At 34.4% G+C, this 15,436-nt stretch overlaps 2 protein-coding genes across 2 annotated transcripts in view; one reads left to right on the top strand and one right to left on the bottom strand.

Annotated features, from left to right (window-relative positions):
• The window catches only part of LOC120328989 (uncharacterized), a 38,533-nt gene that overhangs the window by 21,351 nt on the left and 1,746 nt on the right, over positions 1-15,436 (bottom strand). The window contains exons 3-6 of the mRNA XM_039395587.2: positions 14,590-14,754; positions 3,400-3,517; positions 2,406-2,568; positions 1,695-1,851 (exon numbers count right to left, since the gene is read on the bottom strand). Coding sequence (XP_039251521.2) covers positions 1,695-1,851; positions 2,406-2,568; positions 3,400-3,517; positions 14,590-14,754 — 603 coding nt within the window. The remainder of the gene's footprint in view (positions 1-1,694; positions 1,852-2,405; positions 2,569-3,399; positions 3,518-14,589; positions 14,755-15,436) is intronic.
• On the top strand, positions 5,898-11,568 carry LOC120328991 (transmembrane protein 45B-like). The gene is made up of 7 exons (XM_039395591.2): positions 5,898-6,564; positions 7,191-7,294; positions 7,652-7,825; positions 7,925-8,092; positions 8,269-8,376; positions 10,243-10,436; positions 10,629-11,568. The coding sequence occupies exons 1-7, from the start codon at positions 6,482-6,484 to the stop codon at positions 10,839-10,841; spliced, it is 1,044 nt and encodes a 347-aa protein (XP_039251525.1). The 5' UTR covers positions 5,898-6,481; the 3' UTR covers positions 10,842-11,568.

Here is a 15,436-nt window from a genome sequence, read left to right as displayed (position 1 = left end):
AACTGGCCTACGACACGGTGGTCTACGAATATTTTTAATGACGCAGCAACATGCTGAAGCAAAAAATGATTTCCCCTGAAAAAAAAAAAAAAACACGGAACCCTATAAAGTCATGGAACCCCACTGCATGTGCGGAACCCCTGTTGAAGAGCACTGATTTAGATGAATGAAGTTTGGGACTGATGTCATTTTAAAAAAAAATCTCTGCAAGGTATATAAAGTTATTAAAGATTTTCAGTAGCAAAGTTCTTTGCTAGGTACTCGAATAGTCATCTCTTACTATAACTCCCAGCCAACAGTTGTAAATTAGTGTTTAATAGGTATTTGATGGAGTGATGAAAAGCAATAAACAAACCAATAGCAACAATCTGCAGATTCAAGCAAGGCCTCGCATAAAGTTTTATCCTATGTACTACTCTTGTACGCACCCTCTACCAAAAAATGAGATAAAATTATTCAAGGGGAAATCGATAATACTTTAAAGTCGATGTAGAAAAATTCTCTCTTTATGTTGGAAACTGGATTCCTAGCGACTCATGAATAATAGATGTCTGTGGTTGTTTTACCTCTTCAAAATGCACAAAAACCAATCTACTAAAAGAAAGTGAAAAGGAGAAAATTAATTCCAAAGAAAAAAATGTTTCAGAAACATAGAAGACTCTGTTGCAAGACATACACAGCAAAGCTCACAGCGAGATCAATAGTACAAAAATCGGCGCTTCAGAAGTATGTGTCGGATATGGAGGTAACTAATTTTGTTCGCCTACTTTACATGAAGTTGTGTAAAGGGACTGAAGCCTATGAGTAAGGGGTATATTCACTTGGCTAACACAGACAGTCCCTGAACTCGTAATAGAACTAATATAAGGAAAATCGGAACAAAATTTCAACCCAACCCTAACCTGGTACACATACTACGGGAGTACCCAAAAATCAGTGCAGCAACATATACAAAACCCAGCGTGAAGATTTAAAAACGAAAAAGTAATAATTGTAAGAATAACAGTAATAGGTGCAGGACAGTTTCATGTGACTGAAAAATGGAGTTAGATTTCAGGACAACAGAAAGTATAGATTGCATGCAAAAGTAATAGCTAATGAAAAAGTTAACAGGTGAAGAGGGCTGCATTTTAACACAACAGTTGCAAAACACCACAGAATATCATTAGCATGTATTTGTACTATTTTATCCACTGTATTCATTAGCGTTATACTATTGTTTATCGATCTGTTTTCAAAGCCGTTACCTACTGGAGCTGGATGAGGCATCTTTGATGTTAAAAGCTCTTTTTCCACAGTGCGAACTACCGGTAAGTAATTCAATCTTTGCAAAACAATGTATCATGTTTTTTTTTTTGTGATAACGAATTTCATAGTCAAAGTCTGCATCAGAAATAATGCGAAAAAGAATAGCACCGAATTGGAAAATTGTTCATATTCATCACACTGCAGATAATACCTTGTTATCATTGCGTAAATATTCAAAGATGTTGAGGCTGCAGAAAATAGCTACGACAGGCCACCTGTTGAGAACCCCCAAAGCTAATGTGTTGAGGGTGGAGTAGAGACGTTTATATACAAATAGTTGACGTGATACAGATATGCTGATTTAGAAATTCTTTATCATACATTGCGCAGCGACAAAAACAAAATTTAATCCAATCATGGCCATTATTATGTGAGAACAACAGTACCTTTTTAACGAAATGATCAATCCTTGGTTCTTCTTCATTTCCGCGAACATAAATCATCCATTTATGTGTTGATTTATCACTGACTTCTCTTTGTTCTGGTGAAATATATTTTGATACATTTCCGACGATTATAGTCTTTTTTATGCGTTGTCTGCCGCTGTAGAAAGATGTAGAATTAATTTATGATTGAGAGAATAAATAAATTTAGTTAATTAGAGGCATACATGCACTTTGAACAATGGTGGTCAGAAGCACCAAATAGCAACGTTTATGTATGCATAATCATAGATGATAACACTTGAGCAAAGTGCCTCTACCTGAAATATTTGAAAAGGAGATACCAAGAATCATATACCACTAGAGTTATGAATCGATATCATATTCACAGCTATTCAGACATATTTTCTTAACAGAGTTCATAACAATGGAGCAAAATTTTAACAATTTAAATCAGTTATAATAATCAGATGTCACAAAGCATGGAAATTCTTTATAAAACATTGCATACTTCCTTTTGGTGCAATACCTTGCAAACACTATACTTGTATTCTTCAAGTTTACATTTTTTATATTCATTCATATTTCTATCTCTTAGTTAGGGATGGGATACCAAATAGCAACATCATAGTCAAATCTAGCACGGGACAATTAGACATGTTTACGCTATTTCTATCAATAATTTCTATTAATAAGATTTAACAATTTCCTAACCCAAGATTGTTGCCAACAATTCTATTATGATCGTTTCTAAATTCCATATTGGCTTTTTTTCTGCCTCTTTTGTTCTTTTTCTGATTTTCTTTAACCGGAGCCGATGCTGATTCGATGGTGTTACTGTCATCATGTCCATCTAAGCTCCCATTTACAGAAGAGTCTGAAACAATGCCAATCATGCATTAAAATACTAATACACCATATTTGGAAAACTGAATTTTTTATTTTACATATTTTAAATGCAAGTAGTTATTTCCATATATTATTCTTACATATATAATTCATATGGTTTTCCTCTTCTCATAAAAATTTAAAATATCAATGTAGCAAAAATGTCATAAAAACATTTTAAACTTTAATGGCTTGATGAATTATGCAATACTTGCCATGTCATAGAAAAATAGCTTACCATAGGTAGTTCACTGGACAATCAGTTTATAATTAACCATAATGGCAGTGTTAATACTTTCCTTGCAATTCATTTGCGAATTCATATCTCAATTTCAAGCATTTGTGAATAACAGTTGACAAGATGTAAAGATGAAATTTGCTTTTACTGAGGTTTATTCAGAAAGTAATCAGAATATAGAAATAGATACTTATATAAACCTATACTATCAATTGATAGTCATCAAGAGGCATGTACCAATAGTTCTATCATCGGCACTCCAGAAGTATGTGTACCAATATGGAGGTAACTAATTTTTTTCGCCTACTTCACATCAAGTTGTGTAAAGGGACTGAAACCGATGGGCAGGGGGTATATTCACTTGGCTAACACAGACAGTTATCCGAACTCGAAATAGAACTAAAATAAGGTAAATAGGAATAAAATTATTGCCTAACCCTAACCTGGTACACATACTACGAGAGTACCCTATATCATCAACCTAAGCTCCTCTCGGAACGACCTATCATGACTCGGTGAAAAATATTAGCACAATGACTCCTGATTTCTCCATAACTATGTTTGTAAACAACTATCATTTACCGTTTTGATCCTGGTCAATATCTTGATCATCTTCGATCGGTTTTATTTTCTTGATTATTGGAACACATGGTGGTGCTTTTTTGCTCAAAACAGACGTGACAGCCTTGCGTATAACATTCTGCAATATTAATAGGATTTTATCAGAACCAAAGATATAGATGGGTAATTCTACTTTGAGCAACGATATGTAGTAAATAAGAAAAGTGGATTCCTTGGCTTTAGCATCTATCTATCAGACGATAATCTTTGTCAAGTATGGGGCACAGATCAACCACACTGCCATGATTTATTTCATCAATGCCCCATGCATGGTGTGGCTGCATTGATACAATGAAAATTCAGTGAAGTACAAAGAGGAAGTCCTCATTTTTCACCGATATACAGATAGTAAAAGAGAGTTTTAGAAAAACCAAATTTTTTTATTTTTCATTAAAAAAAATTCATAGTTTGAGTAAGCCAATGGTGAAGCTTTTATATTCACAACAGGCATGTGATAAGTAACTTCATCAAAGACTATAAGTTCTGAAATATTAAAGTATATCAAAATAGCATGTTACTGTTAAAAAGATCACAAATTTAACTGCTACAACAGAACATCAACTTGTGTATTTATTTGATGAACTAATTGATAGTTTACTGTGATAAATACACATTAGTGTTTAAGAGACATTCACAACTTTATCAGCTGAAGGCAGATCGTGAATGTAAATTAGTAAGCAAATGCGGAATACATTTGCAGTCCCTAAGGAGTGCACAAGTAGCATTCATAAGTTCATAACTGTTATCAAGTTGATCTGAATGTGGCTTTATATAGCATTGTCTTGGCACAGTTGGTGTATTGCATATGGATGTACATAGCCAAGAATATATCATGTATTTTAGAAAAAGAACATAACAGACAGGGAAAAATGAGTGCAAGTCGCAAGATTAAATTTGACATTTGAGGCTTTCCAGACCAATCTCCAGGCAAGACATATTTCAATAGGCTGGTGTAATTTGATAAAATTATTATAGGTCATGATTGTGCCATATAAAAATGTACACGATTGAGAATACATGAACGCAACAAAAAAATAAATAAATAGTGACATTGATCATTATATTCAGAAAAATGCAGGTTTAAAAACGATTGCAATATTGCGGTTTCTGGTACTGAGTAGTTGCGGGTTTATGTAAAATTAAACATCAATTATTCTTACAGGTTGATCTGAGTTGAATTTTGTTTTTGGATTAGTTGAATTTTTAAAATATGAATAATAGGACCATACTATGCAATTCGATAGTTCTGCTGCACACTAACACAAATGTATTTCTGTAACATTTTGTTTGACCAAAGTCAGACTTCCTCAGATTAGCAGTTTATGAAGTTATATTGAGAGTTGGTGTGCATTCTGAGTTGAATTTTATTTTTGGATTACCGTAGTTAAATTTTTAAAACATGAATAATAGGACCTTACTATGCAATTCGATAGTTCTGCTGCACACTAACACAAATGTATTTCTGTAACATTTCGTTTGACCAAAATCGGACTTCCTCAGATTAGCAGTTTATAAAGTTATATTGAGAGTTGGTGTGCAGCAGGAATCTGGAATTGCATAGTATGGTCATGTTTATTCCTACTACAGTTTCGCCGACCTCTACTGATGAATAATAATATATTTATGAATGAATAATAATATGAATGAATTTAAATGTAAAAAGGAAAATTCATGAAAACGAAATATTTAGCTTTTGATGGATATCTTGAATAGTTTTGCATGCTTTCTATGCCAATTCTCTTTGAAACATTACATTTAAATTGTCTTGTGACATTGAAATAATAAAATTTCCATCTTGAAGCTAGAAATATTGGTGAAGATTAATACGTGCAAAATCACATGTGACCAACATGAAAATAAAATGAAATTTTCAGTTCATATGTTAGCATTCTCTGAATACGTAATAGTTTTACATATAATTGGAAATCAATCGAAAATGACAAAATGTTTGTATTTCCGACATTTCACTGATGTAATGCGAATGGTTCAATAGCATTACTATTTAGATACAAAGTCAAGCATAATGTGTTAGATAAAACAGGGAACAGCATATTGGTTTTACGAGTTGACAAAAAGGCTATAATAATGTGTTGTGTTCAAAGCTTATGACTATGACCGGAAGGGTGATATATATATGTAATAGTGTATCGAATGGAAAGCAGGTTGCTCATTTATTATTTACTAACTCATGTACTTGTCATATGATTTAATGACATCTTGTTACTTACCAGTATATATACAGTTTCAGAAATCAGTATGTTGCAATAGCAAAATCAAATTTTTGACATTTGAGGATTAATAGTATGTGTGTCGGTGTGATAACACAATGCTTAGTTCAGTAGTTGAAAATGCCTTCCACATAAATAATATTCACACACATAGAAAATGTAATTTTCATTTGAATTTACATGTTATGTATGATTTGTTTATTTTCATAATGAACTTCATCTTTTTAATATACATCATTCGGAATAAGTGAATAAAGAGTAATTAGGCAAATAGGGCCAAACAAAATGGGATAATATATCTTATCTGACATATAGCCTACATGAATGGGTTCTAACCAGTCCATTGTCTACTTGCACTAAAGCCTCCAAAGAGGATTATTTTCATTCTAGTGGTAATGTTTGTGTGAGAGTTTCTCTCAAAAATTAGAGTTGTGTCAGAATATATGGAATTGAATATGTTCAAAATTAAATTAATGATAAAAATGACAATTTTCATAATGTAGTTGCACCAAAATGCCCTAAGGCAAATCTTCTCTGATAGTATACTAAGAGTTTATATAATTGATTCAGTTAGTTGAAGAGGGAGTATAATGGATTAATGAGGCATGAGAAAAGTTTGAATATTGAGTTATCAAATACACTGTTGAGATATACCAGTAAGGTATACATTGAGGTATACTAAATATTATGTATTTTGAATATGTTAACATAAACATTGATAACAAAGTTTTATTCTCAGCAACAAACTTTCGATCTAGAAGGAGTATATAATAAGTAGAATTATTCAGGTTATTACAACAAATAGCTCAGATAGAATGGGTTCGTGGTCTGGACATACATTGCCTGGATCCTTGTTTATTTTATATGGATTGACTTGGGCAATCAAGACATCATACAGGTAATCATTTCTAAGTTATTTTTCCTTTAAGATCAATTGTTCAAAGCAAGGTAACTTGCCACACACTGAGAAGGAAGGTCACTCCCTCTTGGCCAAGATAAAGGGCAACCACTAAAATTTCAAGAGCTAGGCTATTGAAACTATATATAAATCTTGTAGTGCATGATGCACCAATCGACGAATAATTGTAGCAATTCAATGTCAATACGCTAGGAGATAATAGATTGTATGAAATTCAGTTTCAAGAAATGATTTGGCTTATTAAAATAGGATATACTAATTTTTAATATTCGCAATAACTAACTATAACTGCTGTCGTTCTTAACCTAGAATTTTATGCCACAACTTTTTATAATTCAAGTAAGGCAAGGGCACATCATTTCATTCGCACATAAATTTGATACAAAGAAGATTAAAAAACACTCAGTGAATTCTAGTTAAAAATTTGGAAAAAAACAGCTTTAATTTAAAAAATGAATTAGAGAGCAGTTCAATTTGTAACAGATTAGTAGCATTGAAATAGTTTGGGAGTCAAAAGGAGCCTCCTTTACTATATCCTCAAACTATCTTTATCCAATATTAATAAACTTCAAATAAATAAATTCAATTGGAATTTCTTTCACCAGATACTTCTTCACCAGTACAATACGCCCTAATACAGGAAGAAGATGTGCAAAATTCAGGAGTGAAATTCTTGAAGCATTGTCAAAGATTATACTTGCTGGGTTTGGTATGTTAGGTGTTGATAGCACATGGAAAATATGTCAAATATTTAACAAATAAATGTCATAATTAACCTCCAAACATGACTTATTTTCATGTAAGGAGGCCTACGCCTTTAGGATGCAATTTTCATTCTTATAATAGAATTACATGTCCATATCAATTAGTGTCTTCATACACTGATTCTAGTCTCATACAAATAGGTACTGGTATTACCATATTTCGATTAAAGCAAAAATTGATATGTACGGTAAATTTGATTATTTGCATGAACCAAATAAACTGGTTTGTTTTTGTATTACCGTAGTTTTTTCCTGAAATTATTGAAATACTAGTTTTCCTTGCAACATTTATTTATTTGCAGGATTACTGATAGAACAACTGTTACCATGGGAACCCTGGTTTCGTCTAACAGAAAAAACAACTAACGAGTTCACAAGAGCAAATAACTGGTCGCATAGTACAATGTATGCATTCTTCCTGATATCAGGAATTGTTGATATACTTGTAATGAAGATGCCTAAAGTAATGCCACATTGTAAGTATATCAACTTACCTTATTTACATGTAGCTGATGAGAAAGAATTCAATCCTAATTAGACCTCTTTAATTTTCATTTTACATTTTTTTCATCCAGGCATCCATCATATCTGCCATGGACTAGCATATGCAATTGAAGGATATTTGTTTTACTTTCACACTCATGGACGAGAAGAATTAGACATTCGCGTTCATGTATTGCTTATCATTGCTATCTGGCCAGTTAGTTTGATACTATTCCTATTAGCAACAATAGATAATAATAGTAAGTATATATCTTGTCCTACAGCTATAACAGTAATTCACAGAACGTTTGATGAACTATTTGCGAGAATAGCCTTTTAGTAAATTCAATTTTAAATGTAAAATACAATAATAATAATCAAATATGTTGTGATACCAATAATCTAGCAGTACTAACTCTATCAATTAACATATCAGCAAATTTTTCGAACGGTTATGTTATTGCTCCACAATTGAGACATAAGATGAGGAATGATAATATGTTGCAAAGGGACACAACATCCTTATTGAATGATCAGAATGAAGGTAAAATATTTTGTAGCTTCTCAATTCTGTCTCATTGCATCCTCTATTTTGATTTGTTTTTTATTAAGAAAATTTCTGATCCGATTTCTTGAATATCCTATACAACAATTTCAAATATATGATATATGACAGTGGTTCCCAACCTTTCTACCCTGGCGGACTAGTAAAATTAAAATAAAAGTACTCGCGGACCGGCAAAGAAATTGAAATGACCGGAACAAAAAAGAATAACATTTATTTGCGTAATATAATGCAATGCCGGGCACTCAATATGCTTCTAGACAAAAAAGGTACACCTAAAAACATTTCACACGAAGAAAAACTATTAAATAATGTGCCGGCCAAAAATTGAAATGGGTGAAACATAAAATAATATCATATATTTGCGTAATGAAATGCAGTGCTGGGCACCCATCATGCGTAAAAAAAAGGCCACGCGTAAAACATCTTACATAAAAAACATGTAAATGCCAAATAATGTACAAACTCTCGTGAGAATTTTGCTGCTGTTTCGTTTCCGATGCACGATTGCAAACGAGGCCTCAAAGAAGTTTCTGCAAAACGTAGCTCTGCAGCGGTGTGCAGCCGATTTCTTTGCTTCGTTTTAATTAAAGCTAGTGATGAAAATGTTTTTTGAAATGTGTAGTAACTGGTTGATAATACGAACAAGAGTTTGATTGCTCGATTACTTAGCGATGGGTATTCGTTATCAAGAGATATCCAAAATTATGACAGTGATTCTTTTTTAAATCTGGACTGTAAGGTAGAGTCACAATTTTAATCAAGAGGTTTCTTTTTCATCGGGTTTATCATATTAATCCCTCTGCACTTGATCGATGCCTCAAACGGAATGAGTTTACAATACAATGACAAAGTCGTCGCTACCAAGCTCAAAATACTGAAAAAGATCTCTGCGCCCACGCTGTTTTGCGCGTCCCGTGATCACCTGCAGGATCGCAACAAGTTCATATCATATTGAAATATTATACTGTCCTTGACTGTTTTCTGGTTTGAACAAAGAAATATGCATAACGTTTTATATGGATGATCATATTAATCACGATAAGCACGCAGAACAGAAAAAGCACGCGTGCCGATTTTTAGGTTTCTGAACCTTGCGAGATTTGATGGAGCGCATTCGCGATGAATCGAAGAAGAAAAAGCGAAAAGTGTGATTACTCGGCGCCACGATGTCGCGAATAACGTCGCAATATGACGGCGGAAGAGAAATTGCGTAATAAACCAACGCAACCTACGGTAAAGGGATTGAGACGGCATAAAAACAAAATTTCTCGCGGACCGGCAAAAAAGCTTCCGGTCCGCGGACCGGCGGTTGGGAACCACTGATATATGATAATTATTTTGTATAAACATATGGTGTTAAACACTGATAATTACCAGTGCGGCGGTGTGGCTCAACGGGCTATGCGTTAGGAATACGCTCGCCACCGCACCTCTAATTACTCTGCGTGGGTTCGCAGGTTCGAATCCCATGCAGGGATGGTTATGTGCGAGAGGATTGCTGGACTCCTCGCCGTCGTTGGGTGGCTCACGTAACCGCTGGTCGGTTACGGCTTCCTCCACCACCAAGTCCATGCTTCCGAAAACAAACAATATAACTAATATCATACCCGACTTGGAATGGTAACTGGACGAGAGGCCGTGGTTCGCCATATGGATAAGCCATCTTATCGGCTTTCCTTTCCCCCGGGATAAATATGTAAATCCTATCCTATCCTACCACTCAACTTGCATAAATCCGACAAAAATGATTGATGACAAGCACTATAGTAAACACTTTCTCCACATTCCTAACCCAAAGGGATAAATATGTCAATCCTATCCTTTCTTTAAATTACATCACAGACAATTCTGATGAAAATATTCAACTGAGAGAGAAATCACCATCTAGTGGACAGTGGACAAATTTAGCAGATGACAATCAGAATTATTACAAACAAGAAGATATAGTAAAAGTTCTATCAAATCAAAAGAAAATCTTCACAATGGAACTCTGCATGGCAATAGCTATAATTCTACAAGGAACATGGTTCTGGCAGGTATGTCAAAGATAGCTCTCAGGCAACAATTCATTTACCGGTAACTTAAACAAATTTAAAATAATCATTTTTAGAACATAGAATGCTAAAAAAAAAAAAAAAAAAAAAAAAAAAATAAAAAAAAAAAACCATTGCATCCAAAAAAATTTGAACTTTTATTTTACTCACGCAAATATTTAACTTTTCTTTCAGACAGCCTATGTGCTATATCCACCCAATGGAGAACCATGGGAGCAGGGATCTCATAAAAACATCGCATTTTTAACAATGTTCTTCGCCTGGCACTTGTTACTTGCAATGCTAGTCGTGGCTGGAATATTTATGTTTTTTGGAATTCTCAGTTGCAAAACGAGAAGACAATCACAAAACAGAAGTTACTTGAGTCTACGAGATGAACTGCCATGATTTCTTCATATTATTTTAATGGAATTTCACTGTTACTGTAAACATCTCAATTAACATGCACCTTGAAGTTCATAGAATGACTAACATTGACTTACTGCTGCAAATTATAAAAGTTTCAATATTTGTCTGTATTTATTATAGCTGAAGAAATATCGTACATAATTAGCATTTGTCAAAATGACGCTACGCCATCAGAAAATCTGAGTTTAATTAAGGATTTAAGAATGACTTAAGCTATAACTTCCCAGCCTCTTTTTAAAAAACTAATAAGATTTGACATAAATCGTGGTTTCATTCCTTTCACCAAATTGCATCAATTTTGAATGTCGTTCCAGCAATCTTACATGTCTTCATGGGCTGACTAATCTTGCTTTGTTCATTATTTCTTCATTTTATACAACACTGAAATTGATGGGATTGTTTTGCACAATACTTTCTTATTAACATGTTATTTCACATTTCTTCATTGATTGAACACCTTACTAGCTCATTCAGATATCATTACTACATGAACGCAATAATTATTTTATTTGTATTGTCATCTTTTGATAGAGATTCAAGTCAGTGAGTTGACATAAGCATTATGGTTTACACCAGGGTTCCCAACTTTTGCCAACCGCAAAATTGATTTTATTGCAATTTCGTATGCATAATAATATGTTGTATTGTTTGATCATAATGGGATTTGGAATCTACCAGTCAAAATAGAACTATGAATACCTTCGTGTTCCGATTCATAGTTGATTGACAGGCCATCTGACTCACAGATGACGGTCAGACCTTAGTTTCCTTATAATGATAATTTCACAATACTGCAAGAATAGACGTCGTAAACATATTGTAGAGTAATGTAGACAGAGATAAATATATTTCAATTACTAATATTCCCGAGAAACAGAAATGGGACGACAATTTCGTTGCCTTTGGCTTCATCAAAGTAAATTGAGATGACCTAGAACAGGGATGGCGAACCACTGACCCGCGGGTCACAAAGTGACCCACCGCGTTTCATTCGTGACCCGCCAAGGCACGAATAAAATAAAATAAATGCTAACATATCAGTGATAAAAATTGATAAAACCGGCCTTAAGTTAATCTAACAATCAATTTTATAATGTACCGTCAGTTGAGCAGTCAGGGCCGCGATCGCTCATATTCAAATTGGTGATTATTCGGGTCGGTATGATAATTTTCAAAACCCTTAATCTTGGACGCATGTCTGCACCGCTGTGTACCGTTATTCAGCTATTGACTCTGACATCGTTTATGACATAACAATGCAGCCGACATGTTCATTCGCCGCTACGTCTTGTCTCTTTAGGACAGTGTTTCCCAACCCGAGTCCGCGGTCTCAAATGAGTCCGCGAAGCGTTTGAATGAGTCCGCAACGAGTCAGAAATTCACTAAGGGCCGCAACATTTTTGTGAAATTTAACCATCAGTCAAGTTACGTTAGAATTTACATAAGACATAAAAATCAAGTTTATTCACATAACATTAATCGAGTCAATAATTACTGGATACTGAGTAGGGCTGGGCATATATTCGATTATTCAACTATTAGAATAGCAATTTACTCTTCGAAAATTTGGTTACAGGTGACGCAACAGGTCACTTGCGCGTCGCTTAATCAACGATTGGATTTCACAACTCACTTGCGGATATCCGACGAAAACACGAGTCGGCACACTCGTGGATAGATACCTAAGTGGTGTTTCTCGCGAGCTCGAACAACGAGAAATAATTTTTTTCTTTGTAGTTGTGAATGGTGGCGACCTAAATTCAAAAGCGCAATACAAAATACTAAAAATAGAAGAACGGAGAACATCTTAGGTTTTGTTTTATGATGACCTGCGGCCGATTAAAAACGCGTTTTAGGAACATAGCAAATTCGGGTGCTACCTTGCCGTGGCATTTTGAACAAGAAATGCTTTCATTTTGTCATAGGTCAACGCAACCGCGAGTGACTACGAACACAATTAAATTAAAATAGAAAGACGTTTTAAATTCTCGTTGTTGTCATGGATTGAATATTGTGCGACAGAAAAGGCCATTTATACGCTAAAAAGTCGACTCTTTTAACAAACGCGTAATTGCGGTGAATTTCCGATTTTGAAATTCGTTAAAATTCTGTTATGTTTGGTTTTATTACTTCTTCACACATTATTGCAGTACGGCTGCAATAAACACACGTTGAGTCCGCAAAGGTTTTCGCCGGTGAGAAAATAGTCCGCGACCAAAAAAGGTTGGGAAACACTGCTTTAGGAAGTGCATCTACAGACTGTTTTAGGGGTTATGCGAGAACTAGATGCTACTTTGTATCTTATTAGTTTCTTGCATACGATGCCGTTATGAGAAATCTGAAACAACAATGGGGCAGTGTAAAAAAGCCTTAATGTGGTTGAAAGCTGATCGAAAAATATAACACTATCAGAGTGGAATTCCCTCCAAATTTTTTGGAACCGTAAAATAATTTGCCGCATTATCCTAAACATTTTTGGTAATTCATATGCGTGTTTTCGTACTTTAAGTTCATAAAATCGAGTGCCATGAAAAGTCTCTGATAGAAGTGCTGCATAAGTAAAGCCCAAAACTACGCCAACAGAAGCTTATAAGATTTGTTTCAGAAGTTTCTTATAGATACAAACATTGATGAAATATCTGTGACCCACTCTCTTCTGTTCCGCGATAAAAATATAATTTTTGTTCCATTCATTGAAAAAGGTTCGCCATCCCTGACCTAGAATGTGCACAATGCGCGAAGGATGAACAGGGGGCCATGAGTGCTAAAAGCCTCCAGAAGGGGGCCACAACACATAAAAGGTTGGGTTCCACTGGTTTACACTGACTTGAATCTAATATAAAAGATAGGTAGATAATGATAGAATACTGTTTGAAACTTAGTGGAAACCATGTTTCTCATATTATGTTATGAACCTTATGGTTAATTCAAACGTGCGAATGCTGCGATCCTCATACTTAATAACTAGTTGGAAATGAACTGAATGTATTAAGTTTCTAAGTGAAGTGTAGCTGAAGGCAACATTGATCTGAAGCATCATTCTACTTTTTCATCAATCATTCATTTAGCCTAAGTGGCAAAATTAAATAGCCATATTTGAACTGCTTGTTTTGAACTTTTGCAGTCTTGAGAAAAGAATGTAGTTTACTACGCTATTTGGGAGATATCAAGAAAAGGTACTCCTGTGGTATGTGAACCAAGATGACGGACACCGGATCGTAGTAGCCTATGTGTACCAGGTTAGGCCATAATTTCAGGTACAAATACTACGGGAGTCACTTGGCTAGTCCCCGAACTAGTAATAGAACTAAAATAAGGACAATTGGAATAAAATTATGGTCGAACCCTAACCCGGTACACATACTACGTTCCAGTGTCCGCCATCTTGGTTCACATACTACGGGAGTACCCAGGGAAATAACAGTTACAAAGGGTATTAGAAATGGCCCTTAGGCAGACTTCAAGTAATCAAATTAATATAAACCAATAAAACCACACAATACCTTATAAGTTATAACCTTGTGCATAACTCAATATTCATTATAACCAAGAAAACTTCACAGTTATGTAAGAAAGTTTTTCAATGTATACTAATTGGGATTGAGTAATTTTTGAAGTAGGCTATGCTGTAACATTATATTTATGTACACATTACATGTGATATATTGAAGCCATAAATGTTTTTAGCGAAAGCTGAACTTTTCTGTCCAGAAAAAACATGACAAACCTGAATAGCAGGATGATACGCAGCCCCAGCATCTGGTCCTCTAGCACCATCTACTGGTTTAGTAAAACTTGCTGCATAAAAGCTTGCCACAACACAAGCTCGCAATCTATCCATTACACATCTGGCATCAGCAAGTTTCTGATTTATAGCCATCAGTTCATCTTCCTGAAAATCATTAAAATATTGGAAAATTATTTTTGATGCAGTAATATAAAATAAAACTGTTTCCCATCTAAATTAGAAGTACTTTTCTGAATTAGCGATGTGATAAAATGACAGTATTATCATTCTTTCAAAGTGACATATTTGATTCATTTAAAGTGACAAAAAGAGCAATATAAGACAGTCATGTTATTACATAATAAAGTCAAAAGAAAGTCAACACCAGTAATAAGACTACATGCAAAAATGTGAAATTCTATCTCCGGTTTAAAAACTCTGCATTAACACTCTAATATACACATTAATATATTACTACATAGGTTCTCAAAGTGCTCCGTACGGAGCCCCAGGGCTCCGCGAGCTATTCGATTACTTTTCAAAATACTGACTTGGTTAATTTAAAACTGTTCCTAGAAGCAATACTAGCTTTGATGAAATTTGACAAATATAGCCTCGAAATATGGCAAAGGGGCGGAATTAAAAAATGACATTATTTATAAGCAGAAGCACAGCCAGGATTCTTAAGAGGGAGGAGGTTCAAAATTGAAATCGGAAATTTACGCGCAACATTCTTGGCGATTCAAAAAAAGCGGATAACGAGATCTCTGTTGCGTAAAATATTCAATTCATGACCGATGCGAGCATCTAAAGGGTCTTGTCGTAATAATTTAATTGTGCTCATCGT

The sequence above is a fragment of the Styela clava genome, chromosome 7 (genome assembly GCF_964204865.1).
Source record: "Styela clava chromosome 7, kaStyClav1.hap1.2, whole genome shotgun sequence".
In the NCBI taxonomy this organism is placed as follows: Eukaryota; Metazoa; Chordata; class Ascidiacea; order Stolidobranchia; family Styelidae; genus Styela; species Styela clava.
Note: the sequence above shows the minus strand (reverse complement) of the source record. Positions and strands in the feature narration are given on the sequence as shown.

What these genes read in the sequence shown, in the direction of transcription:
- LOC120328991 (XM_039395591.2), top strand. Translation starts at nt 6,482, where the DNA reads ATGGGTTCGTGGTCTGGACATACATTGCCTGGATCCTTGTTTATTTTA. An exon ending in GCAATCAAGACATCATACAG is followed by an intron (nt 6,565 to 7,190) that starts GTAATCATTTCT and finishes TTCTTTCACCAG; the next exon opens with ATACTTCTTCACCAGTACAA. An exon ending in ATTGAATGATCAGAATGAAG is followed by an intron (nt 8,377 to 10,242) that starts GTAAAATATTTT and finishes ATTACATCACAG; the next exon opens with ACAATTCTGATGAAAATATT.